Here is a 12393-nt window from a genome sequence, read left to right on the forward strand (position 1 = left end):
AGGAAGGAAGGAGGAGATCTCTGGATTACAACGGATGGTCCTGGCAATAACCTATTCATTCCACGGGCCCCAGGTTAACCACAAGAAATCTCAGTGTTTAGAGAGAAAGCGGTGGGCTTTTACTCCAGCCATGCCCGGCCCCCTTCCAGTTCTGTGAGGACAGATTTCAAACCATGGCGGGGGGGGGGGGCCTGGGCGGCACCCCCTGCCCAGGGGCACACTCAACTGCCTGGTGCCAGAGCTCCTCCGAGTCAGTGTGTTTTATAAATTGGCTTCTCGTAAGAGTGTGGTTGAAGAAAGACTTTCATTTAAAAATAACATGAACTGCTTTAGGGAGACTCAGGGCCCTGTGATCCGTGCTGACCCGAATGGTCAAGGTAGTTGGGGGAAAATAGAAACTTCACAGCTGAATCTGAAAACATGATTCAGGAGTTCCGCTCCGCACAGAGGTCCAATGCAGCCTTGTCGGAAGCCGGCCTGGGGAGAGAGATCTGGGAGGTTTTATAATCACAAGGTCTCCCCCATGCCTGAGATCGACAGGTGACATGAAGCCTGGGCTCTTCAAGAAACAGTGGCACTTGTGAAGAGGCCAGAGTGTACCCGTCTCCTACCCCAACGCCACAGTTTGCATGGGACATGTGACGTCGTCTCACCCCCTGGGAAGCTGCAGAGGGACATTGGTCCTAATTTTCTGCTTATGGCAATGATCAGCTCTCACGGTCCTCACAAGCCCTCCGCTAGGCACAGGCCTCCCTGCAGACTGCCTGTCACCAAGAGCTGGCCCAGGCAAGCCATCAGCAACCACCGAGAGAGGGGGACAGAGAGCACCAGTCCTGACCAGCAAGAGGGGACGTGGGTGGGGGGCGATTTGTTCAGAACCAAATTCTTCCAGAAAGGCCTGGTGGCCAAGGTGCTGGTTGGTACCAAGAGGTAAAGCAAGCAGTGAGCAGCCCAGGTGCGCCCAGGGAGGGTAACGTTTGGCTTCACGTGGCTGTCGCTTCACTCGGTGTCCGTGTCCTCTCTGCTGTCACAGTCCCGCTGCCAGAGAAGTATCCCTTCTGCTCTGGGACACTGGACATTAACATGGCACCACGTGACAGCAGAGTGGGCTCCCCCAGTGTGTCTCGTTCCGTGTGCCACCTCTGTGGCTCTGATTCATGCACATCATCTTTTTGGATGCACTTGCTAGTGCATGACAGGGGCCCATAACGGCGGCTCATTTGGACATGATCATATAAGCATGCAACATAATTTCTCCCGTTTCAGCCCCTGCTCCCTCCTCCCCTCCTCCCTCCGTCTGTTCCCTCCCTCTGTTTCTCCCTTCTCTTTATTTGACTGGTGCTTTGTAGAGTTGCATAAAGGTGGAACTCACCGTGGGGCTCTCACATGTGTACCCGGCGCGCCTTGGACCACTTCCTCTGCAGCTCCCACTTTTCCCTCCCTCCTCCCTCCCCTTCAGCCTCCTCCTCTACTGCGCTGACCTCCCTTCTGTCTTCGTGGAACCCTCCCTGCCACCCACACTTTTTCCCCTCACTTCTCTCCAGCTTCTGCATATGAAAGAAACATTCCACCCTTGACTCTCTGGGTCTGGCTTATTTCACTTAGCATGCCGGTCTCCAGTCCCACCCATTCACCAGCACCTGCCATCATTGCGTTCTTCCTGATGGCTGAGTAAAACTCCATTGGGTATTTTGTAAAAGCCCTTTCCTCAGCCAGCCGGGCAAATACCACTAAAGACATACCAACTCGTGACCGAGTGGCTTTTCTCCATGCCTGCTTAACGGTATTGCCCTTGAACAGGCAGCAGGCTGCACAGCAGGGCCAGCAGCATCTGGGGACGTGCCTTCCATTCTCAGGACACCTGGCTGAGGCTCAGCAGGTGGACCAGATTCACTGAGGAGAAGGAGCAGGCCGCAGAGCTCGGGCGGGCTGCACAGGTGTTCAGGGGGCACTGGGGCAGAGGAGCAGGGGGCGATCCACGCACAGAGGCCAGGTCTCAGGGCCTTTTGGACCTCTTATTCCCAGGGCAACTGGACGGCATGGAAGGGCTTTAAGTAGACCGTGGCATGGCCTGAGGAGGCCCGTCCACCCCACATCCATCTCAGCGTCCAACTTTCCCACACCTGGATCAGGTCCTGTGACCAGCTCCTCAAGTGCACACGAGGCAGGAACTGCGCTCACTCGCCTCCGAGGAAGCGATGGAGTCCCCGGGATGCACTTCTGTGGGACAGAGGCCACACAGACCGGGAACCTGCAGCTGGGCTCTGTGCTCAGCACACGATTCCACCAACTGTCTGTGAAGTTGGTTATGTGCTGGGTGATGGGCAAAGAGGAAGCCGGAGGCCAGTCTCAGGGAAGAAGAGCTGCTCATGGCTGCACACACAGGTGAGGGCACACCCAGGGGGGAGGCCCGCGGGGGCTCAGCAGCATCCAGGAGGAGACGTGGGCACAAGGGCTCCTCCTGAGGGAGTGGGGGACTCGCTCATCACGGGGTGGCCTGGTCTGCTCTCTCCCTGTATGTCCTCCTCCGTAGGCACAATATGCCCATGTGAGCCTCTTCACGTCTCCACAGGAAGGACGGAGTGTGCTTTATTCTTCTGTGGTCAGCCTCTCTGTGCCAGCCTCTCCTCCTCCACTTTCCAGAGCAGGTAAACGTGGGCAGAGGAAGCACCCAGCAGACCCACAGTGGCCACCAAAGGGAACCTTTGTCCCCCTGGACAAAAGAGGCCGAGTCGTGGGTCAGGAGCCTGAAGCACAGGATAGATTCCTGGGGAAACCCCAGCACGGAGGCCATCCCTGCCTGGCTCTGGGCCTCTGCCACACCATCGGGCTCCCTCCTGCCCTGTGGGTGGCCCTGGGGCCAGGAAGACCCCTGACCCAGAAATGGCGCCAAGAAGCTGCTCGGTTCAAACCGTGCCACCCTAGCCAGGAAGCCACTCCTCACACTGACACCTGAACTTGGGGATGTAGTGAGGAGGGTAACCGGGTCCCGTCCTCAGAGCCCCCCGCCATGGAGAGAAGGAGGAGGGGTAGGGCCGTGGCCCAGCAGCACCAGGAGGACTCTGACTGCAGGGCAGAGGCGGGGCAGGAGCCAATCGGAGGAAGCTTCTGGCAAAGAGTGGCTTTAACAGTGACAATCCACAGGGGGCCGGCGGGCAGGCAGAGGAGCCTCTGGACAAGGAGAGAGCCCACGGAGGGGAGGCAGCGAGATGGGAGAGAAGTCTAGAAGCACAGGCCCGAGGCGTGCTGTGCCCGGGAGCTTCTGCTTCATCCTCTGAGGACGGCTGTGACCCCGGACCAGAGAAGCCGCACTGACTAAAGACACTGTCCTAAATCGCTCAGGAGATGCATTCTCCCCTGGGCAGCAAGGAGTCTAGGGAAGGGGCAGGAGGAATGGAGAGCCATCAAACAGCCTGGGTATGAAAAAATGATAAATCCACGTGTTCAGCTCCAGCACCTGAGCCTTCATAGAAGCCAGGCTTTAGGGAGGGCCAGCGGACGCATGTCCCTCCCCTTCTCCTCCAGAGAGAACCCGCATTCCCAAGCCACTCCTGGAAGAGGGGCGCGGCTCTGCTCACCTCAGGCCAGGTGCTCTGCTTCAGGAAAACAGGGAAACGCTCCTCAAAGCAGGACCAGGGGCGTGTGTTCTATTGGAAAAAAATAACTGATTCAACGCCAACCAAACGAAACGATTGCTAGGGGACAGCGAAGCCTGCTCTTGTGAAAGCTGGAATAAGGGAACCGTTATCCTCAGGTTCTAAATGAAATGTAACTACGTTATCCCTCCCATCCATCAAAGGCCCACCCTTTAAAACCTGCCATCTGTAAAGGTCGGGCTTAACTGATCAGGAGGAAGAAAATTTCATGCTGTCCCACTTCCCTCCTGGGCCAAGCAAGTCAGTAATTAAAAATTCCGAGAGGCTTTCATCAATCCCCATGACCTGCATTTCTGCTAACCTGTTTCCCTGGACGTGGCCCCAGTGAGGCACCTGACTCACAAATCACCCCGAGTCCCGCATCCAGCAATCTCCTCTGCAGACAGGTAGCACAGCGGTGTGGGAAAGGCAAACAGAATCTTTTTATAAAGTGTAGAATCGGAATTTGAAAGGGACTTTCTACCTTCCTCTGATTTTAAAAACAGATGTGAGTTTGGGTCGAAATAGTCATCTTTCCTAGATTGTTTTCTCCCTTAGTGTTCCTCAGCATTCAGATCCTATTAATCATAGTAAACTGAAATTTTACACAAGCCAACAGATTTCAAAGGCCTCGCCAAGAGGGCTGTTCAACCATAAGAAATCAGCTCCCCACCCTGCCCAGTCTGGAAATTCCAAGGTCTAAGGCAGCAAATGGTCGCATGGTACAAATGGAGGAAGTAAAACCCAAACCTGGAGACGGCATTTTCTGCAGACTCCTGCCTGAGCACGGCGCATGCTATTTGGACCCCAGACCCCACTGCTGCAGCCCCTCCAACAGAGCCTACTGCCCCATGGAGACCAAGAATCCTGAGCCCTCTCTGTGTCCGGGAGAACTGAGGAACGAGGAAGTGGAAGAACAGTCCTAAAGAAAACCTGAGAGGTCCACAGTGGCACTGAAGATACCTGGATGTGACCACCAAGGCCGGGCCAGGTCAGTGGTTCCCAGGACAACACTCTTCCTCCCACGCCACACGTGTGGGCCGCTTCAGGGTTTGAGCCTCACCCTCTTCCTCTCCTGTGGTCATCTCAGCTGACCTTCCAGACCTCCGAACCCGCCCTGTCTCCCAACCTCCCACCAGACCCAACCACGTCCTGGATACTGGAGCAGGGGCCTCACTGCCTCTCACAGGAAGTAGCTAAACCCCACACATTCCAGACCACCCACCAGCACCCCCTTTACCCCATCACCCCTACATCCTGCATTCCCTGCCCCATCATTGAACATCTTTAACTTGTCCCTTATCCCAACAGCTGGTAGGTAATTAGGTCACTTCCTGGGGCTCTGACTGTCCACCACAGTCCCTGTTCTGGCTGGACCCCTGTCCTCCCCTGCCTGGATCAGGTCATGGACTCCAACACCTTAAAATAGTTACTGGTCCCTCTTGGCCTACTCAGTAAACACAGATGGGAAATAAATCAATAATGCCACTAATTTACTTGGGCTCCCCACCAACGGAGAGCTTCCTAACAACACTAGCTGTGTGAGCAGCCCGGGGGCTTCCTTAAAACAGCTCGCCTTCCTCCCTGGGGCTGGCCACGCATCAGCCCACACGGAGAGGGTTTCAAACATCAGCATGGCAACGTTGCTGCAGGAATGACCTCTGCAGTGCCCGCTGACCTTGAGACACCCTAAGCCTACTCACTCCTTCGGGGACAAGGGCTTGGCCCTTGGTGCCCTGTGGGGGAGCTGCCCTGCAGTTAGTCTTCCACATGCTGGGTCCACGGAAGCCATGCACCCACTATTGGCCTGGTCTCCTGATCAGAGGTGACAATGTCAAGATGGAGCAGCTCGGGATGAAGCTCCACGCTCCTGCTGCTAAGGTCCTGGAGGTCCCGGTTCCCCCACGTCTGCATCCAGCGGATCTTCCTCCCTCCACATTTACTGGTTTCCTGACAACTTCCCTTTTGTCTGTGATAATGGGTTTCTGGTCCTTGACACCCAGGATTTGACCTAAAACTCTGCTCCTGGGTTTCCCAAAGTCCCAAGAAGGCTGAGCAAGACCTCGTCCTGTGCCCTTTTTACAAGCGTGGGAGCGGAGTGCCTTGGTTTGTGCCCCTCCAGGGCTGTGCAGAAAGTGGACTGCCTCTACAGCCGCATGGAGAGGCCGAACCTCCAAGAGGTGTCAGTTCACCAGCTCCACCCTCGTGAGCGGATCAGTGCTGTTCCCGTAGGGGTAGGACAGTTATGGCAGGAATGGGTTCCTAACAAAAACTCTGAGTTTGGCCCCTCTCCCTCTCTCTCCCCACCTTGTGCGGTCGCACCACGTGATGGCTTCTACCAGGTTATGAGGCACAAGAAGGATCTCACCATGTGCGGCCCCTCCACTGTGGACGTCCCCAGCTCCAGAACTGCACCAAATGAACCCCGTTGTCTGTAATGTGCCAGGATGTGGTGTCCCGGTGCAGCCCAAAGCAGACTGAGATGGCAGACCAGCTTCCTGATGCAAAGTCCTCCTGCTTTTCTGGGGAGAAAGCTGGGCCACCACAGGCACAGAGGCCCAGGAGGCTGCTCCGGCCCATGCTCTAGGAGAGGTGAGGCAGGACTCCTCCATCTCTGCTTCAGTCCTGCTCCTCTGTGCCCTCTTCTTTGCAGGGCCTTGCCTTGGACTGCTGAGTCCAATAACAGCGAAGAGTTCCACTGAGCCCAGTTCTATCCAGACTCCTGCCAACCCGGCTTAGGGAGCATCCCCCAGCCTGGTTAAGCCCCCCACCTTAGCTAGCAAGTTCTTCTTAGTAATGTCCATCCACTTAGTAATGTCCTCCCCTGCCCTGTGGCTACACATGCCAGCCGCCTTGACTGTACCCAGAGTTGAGCGCAGCTCCCTATGCAAGTCTCGCTCCCCTGCTGAAACAACTCGAATAAAATCTGTCTTGTCTCTTCACAAGTGCCAGAGCAACTGCTAATAGGAGAAACAACCCTAGAGGATGATGCCCTGGGCACAAGAGGGCTCCGTGGAAAGTCCACTCCAGGGAAAGCATGGTGCCGTGCAGTAGGGCTCCTTGCCCTGCCCAGGACCACCCGGGGTTCAGGACAGCTTTCCACTGGACCACACTGGCAGGTTTTGTTTTAATGCCAGGAAACTTTTCTCCCTCCCCACCAGGGTTGCTTGGGCACACTTCCTGAACTCTGGGTCACTAACCCTAGCCTGGGAACAGCACGGACTTGGCTCCTGAGTGATTCACCTGCTGATCTCCCCTGGAGCAGCACCCACTGTGCAGGTGCCTAAGGCCATTTTGATGTGGCCCAGTCCTGAGATAAAGAGGAGCAAGGTGGCCTCATCTCAGTCACCAGGTCTGACTGCTCTTGCAGCCCTCTTGATTGTTCTAGGAAAACTCATCACTCTCTCCTGGTCCCCAGGCTCCCTGCAGGGTGCAGAGCCAGACAGGCTTCCAGGGCTGCCTCTGCTGAGCCAGGAAAGCAGCCCAGTGCAGCCACACTCCTGCCACAGACGGTGGGGGGCTAGGATTTCAAGGGGTCCACACTAAACACCTGCCACCATAAAAGACTAAGCTACAAACCACGCTTGGGGCTTCCAGGGAGGATTAAATAGGAAAGTTTCTTTCAAATATTTTTGTCTTCAGTTGACTATGCCAGTTATGGAAAGAAATTCAGTTTCCCAACATCTTTGATATAGGCAGGTGGTGGCAGGTAATGAAAAGATATAAACGCAAATGTGTGTGTGCATACAAATGTATCTGTACACACACATACAATATGTACATATATATATACCCAAACATACATAGGTATTTTTCGTCTACAACAACACATCTGCCACATGCAAGAATCAAAATGAGGATTAAAAACTAAAATTTGCCACAGTAAAACATTCTTTTAGAATTGATTTTTGCAGCGAATTGAACGTTCTATTAATCCAGTAGTCCACAGTACCATCAGAACATTTGACCCGAATCCATGTGACTTCTAATAAAAAGGGGACGGAGGGAGCTTGTTTTCACATAATTTATGTTAACAAACTTAATAAGAGTTATGAACCGTAACCATCTCGCCTAGTGTTTTTACAGTTTCATAGCTATGAATTGAAGCTTCATAAAAAACTGATTTATGAACGCACAGCCACCATGCCCCAACTGCAAACACGTCCACTGCGCTGGGAGAAGCCACACTCACCCCACACTCACCCCTGGAACTGCCGGCTCCAGGAGGAGCCCGCCTGGGCCCACCTGACCCCCGCGCCCCTGTCAGGAGTGCCCCAGGTACCGCCCGAGGAACTGACAGTCCTTATCCACCGTCTGCTTCCCTGTGGACGCTGGTCTACAGCCAGGGTGGAAAGGTAAACCATTTCAAACCTCGTGGGAGGTGCCACTGAGCTAGCATGGCATGTTTGGGAGGAACCAGGCTCCAAAGTACATTTCATTGTTAATAAAAATAGAGAGAGAAGAGGTCAATGGGTCCCAGTGGAACCCAGCTCTTTACCTGCGTTCAGAAGACTTTCACCTCTTTCCCGGGAAGATTGATCTTTAGGGGATGAGAAAACCCGGCTGTGGATCTGGAAAATAAACAGAGACCATCCCCAGTTTAATATTTTTATTTGCCAGATACATAATTATCAATAATATACATTATTTTTAAAAAAACAGGAACACCCATAGACTCTCTCCTTTCCCCCAAGAAAGAACGTGTAATGAATACATATTTCCACTTTCTCCTGAGTTAACTCTGTCAATGAATAAAAGATAAGTATCTGGTGATTTCCAGGAGGGAGGGAGGGAGGAAAGGAGAAAAGCTGTAATCAGCCAGCATTGATTCTGCCGTGGATTTTGTTAGCAGATCAAAAAAACCACCTCTAATGTTTCTGGTCCCCCCCATCCCAGGGCTGAATGGGTGTTGAGCTAAAACCGAATGTTCAATAAATATTGATAAATCAATTAACCACGAGCAATTAAATTTCAGGAATTAGCCTGTAAGGCCCAATGAAAATAAGATTAATGTACACAAAAGTATTCTGCTATCTACACTTGTGATCAGCTGATTCTCTCTGCTGAAAGGCAAAGATTTATTCTGCAAATCTGTCGTGCTTGCTGTGAGTCTCTGGGCTCTGATCCGAGTGGCAATGGAGCTCCAGAGCCTCTGGGGCCCCGTGGCCCTCCCACACCCTGTGCCTCTGGCCCCTCAGAGCACCCTACGACCTCACCCCAGGGAACATGGCTGACAAGGTCCACAGCCACTGGGCGTGATTGGCAGGGCATCCCCAGCCCAGCTCTGTCCTGAGCCCAGGTTCCCTTCTTAGCCCCCAGGCGAGGTAAGCTGACTTCTCCTTCTTGGCCCCTCCACCCGGCTCCTGGGCAACCTCTTCTGGGATGGCAGGGCTGGGGGAAGCTCTAGCCATACAGCTCTTCTGTCCCAGAGAGAAGGTTGGCCCTCCTGATCCCATGGGGACAGACGTGGAAGGGGCTGGGCTGAGCTCGGAGGGTTCACTGCTCCTGCCACTCCCCAGCGCCCTGTCCCAGGCCTCACCCTCCTGCTCTCAGCAGCAGAGAAGGGCTGACGGTGCTGGGCCTCCACTGCTGGGACTCCACTGCTGGGCCTCCACTGCTGGGCCTCCACTGTGCCGGTGGCTGGGCTCAGCTCTCTGTGTGCAGCACCTCGCTGAGCTCTCATGGCTGTTAGAAAGACCTGCTCTCATGAGCTCTGCTGTGACAGCCCAGACAGCTAGGCTTCAGCCAACCAACAGGCCAAGGTCACCCAGTTGGGCTGAGATGAAGCTGGGACGCGGAGCTGGCCAGGCAGACCCAGAGCACCGAGCTTTCAGCCCCGTTCCAAATACTGCTGTTATTACTGTTATCTCGGGGTCACCACCTGGCGAGCTGGCCGGACCTGCCAGCACTCACGTAACCGTCCATCCAGCGTCCTTCTCAGATTTGGCATAGACAGGCTGCAGGAAGAAGGCACGAAGGATTTTTCAGGGAGGAAAAAAGAGTGTCAAGGCATTGGAGGGCAGCTGCCATATAACATGAGCCCCAAGATCAACAGCAGAAGAGAGTCCCGGCCCCGATGCTCGGACAGAACTCATCAGGGAGGTCTGCAGTCGTGGGAGGCGGCCGGGGAGCTCCTGCTCTGCTCCTCCTGGCTGCTCTTATGGGCTTTTCTGAGGAAGGCTGCTGTGCACACTTCTCCTGCAGCTGCGTCAAATCCAGCAGTTACTGACCTGGGAGGGGGCTTCCCAGAATTAACTTCCACTCGCTTACTCCCCCTGTGCTCTGCAACCTCTGGTCAAGAGCCCCAGTCCCACTGCGGGCAGGGAACACCGGAGGGGGCTGGTTGGGACTGCAGATAGGTGCTCTCTCTCTCTCCCTGGGGCCCAGAGTTCCCAGTGGATGCAAGTTGACCAGGGCCCATGGCCTTCTGCAAATGCCTGGCTTCTCCAAAGCTGAGAACCATCTTCTGACGCTTCAGGCTCTGGATCCCTGAAGTTCCCAGGGATGGGTGATTCAGGGCACAGTTCAACCCCAGCTCTGTGGGAAAACGTGCTTCCTGCCAATGGCTCTTTGTCATCCCTTCATGCTGAAGAGCACAACTCTTCACCATCCTTACGACAGTTTCAGGAAGGACCTGGTGTCTCCCCTGCTAATCCTGTGGATGATGGGGCACCTGTCTCCTGGCCACACGCCATGTGTGAACTTCCCCTCACCTTGACTGTACACATGCTTACCCACTACAGGGGTGATCCTCTGCACAGGTTAGTGCCACCTGTTTCCCTGGTCCCCCTCTGGGTCTCAGCTCCCATGGCCTGACCATGTGAGTCTCTCCTGACACCACATTCAGAACCAGGGCAGGTTCTTATTTACAAGCTTTTTCACAGTGACATTCTTTTTCCTTCCGAGAACGTGCCTCGGATGGTAAGTACAGTGATGTGAATCTGCAGCCGAGGCCCACTTCCCCGCCACTAGAAGCCCTGTTGGAGCAGAAGCAGTTACACTGTCCTTGCCAAGGACTCCCAGCTCCTGATATAGGGCGGGACACGTGGGGAGCCCTTAGTAAATATTTGTCGGAAAAAAATTAAGGAATGAATGAGTAAATAAATACATGAATAAATAAAAGCAAAGCCTCTTACACAGGGAACACCACGCCCAGAGCCCCTGGAGCCCACCACCCTGGCGCCTGGAGCTCTGCACCACCCAGGGTCCAACACTCCCACCATGTCCAGCTCTTTCCCAGCCCTCCTTCTTACATTTTATTTTGAGATGGGTCTTGCCAAGTTGCCAAGGCAGCCTGGGAGTGGTCCAGAGTCTCTGCCCACCCGCCGCAGTCCTCAGCTTGCCAGGGTCTGAAATGAGCCACCCTGGGCCCCAACCCTGAGGCTCCTCTTGCTCTGCCACTCGGCTGCTAGCTCCAGTGGACGGCTTCTACCGACAGCAACCATGGGTTGGCTCCACAGCTTAGCTAGCGTGAATCGAGCTGCTATTAACTTTGATGTGGCTGTGTCACTGTAGTACGCTGATTTTAAGTCCTTTGGGTATATGCTGAGGAGTGGGATAGCTGGGTCAAATGGTGGTTCCACTCCAGGTTTTCCGAGGAATCTCCATACGGCTTTCCAAAGTGGTTGCACCAATTTGCAGTCCCACCGGCAATGGATACTTTTCCCCCACATCCTCGCCAACATTTACTGTTACTGTATTTTTGATCATTGCCATTCTGATTAGAGTGAGATGAAATCTCAGTGTAGTTTTAATTTGCACTTCTCTAATTGCTAGAGGTGTTGAACATTTTTTCATATATTTGTTGACCGATCATATTTCTTCTGTAAAGTATCTGTTCGGTTCTATGGCCATTTATTGACTGGATGATGATGATGATGATGAATATTATTATTATTATTATTATTATTTTGGTGTTAAGGTTTTTGAGTTTTCTATATATCCTGGAGATGACTGCTCTATCTGAAGTGCTGGTGGTAAAGATTTTCCCCCATTCTCTTCATGCTGTGAAGAACTTCACTCCAATCTCTGGTGAGGATATAAACAGAGTGACCTTGGTTCTAAAGGAAGAGAACATACTCATAAAGCATCGGAAGACCTCCACCTTGCAGTGGGCATGTGATCTACCCTGTGTACTCCCTGTTTGGAGGGAGGCATGGTCCTCCACTGTACCCCAGCCTGCCACCAGTAAGGAGGGAGTAAGAAAATGTCCTCCTCGTTCTTTCTCTGGGACTGGTTAACAGTTCTGGGGACGTGGGCAGTCCTAGGGTTGAAGTCCATCTCAGGTGCCCAGCCCAGCAGCTGTGATGGACAGACTCAGTGAATGCTTGCAGAAAAAGGAGGAGGGAAAGGAAGAAAAGGATGAGGAAGGGAAGGGAGGGGCAGAGGGAAGGAGGGGGGTACAGGGTGGACACCTGCCCCTGGCCTGCAATGCCTGGAGTTTGTGTGTCAGTCTTTCTACAAGCAGGAATACTGGCTCCCACAAACCAGGTATTGCTCTAGCTGCTGCAGTGCACAGCACAAAGGGAGCTCCTGATCACCCCAGGCCACTTCATGAGTGATCAAGTGACTTCTAACTCACTCCTTTCAAGCCTGTCAGCATGACATCTCTGAAGCATGGCATGTCACTTAGTGAAAGAACAGTAATCTACCAAAGCCACACAATGGGGAAAAGACAAAGCCTCTTTTCAGCTGCCAGGGGCCCAGGGCCTGTTCAGCCCCAGGTCACAGGAGGAACCCTCAGGGCTTGCAGGAACCA

The 12393-nt window shown here is 53.8% G+C and overlaps 1 protein-coding gene across 2 annotated transcripts in view; it reads right to left on the minus strand.

Annotated features, from left to right (window-relative positions):
* The window catches only part of C5H10orf90 (chromosome 5 C10orf90 homolog), a 191491-nt gene that overhangs the window by 162374 nt on the left and 16724 nt on the right, over positions 1 to 12393 (minus strand). For both annotated transcript variants that reach the window (XM_026384308.2, XM_026384307.2), the window contains exon 2: positions 8134 to 8206. In XM_026384308.2, coding sequence (XP_026240093.2) covers positions 8134 to 8206 — 73 coding nt within the window. The remainder of the gene's footprint in view (positions 1 to 8133; positions 8207 to 12393) is intronic.

The sequence above is a fragment of the Urocitellus parryii genome, chromosome 5 (assembly GCF_045843805.1).
Source record: "Urocitellus parryii isolate mUroPar1 chromosome 5, mUroPar1.hap1, whole genome shotgun sequence".
NCBI lineage: Eukaryota > Metazoa > Chordata > Mammalia > Rodentia > Sciuridae > Urocitellus > Urocitellus parryii.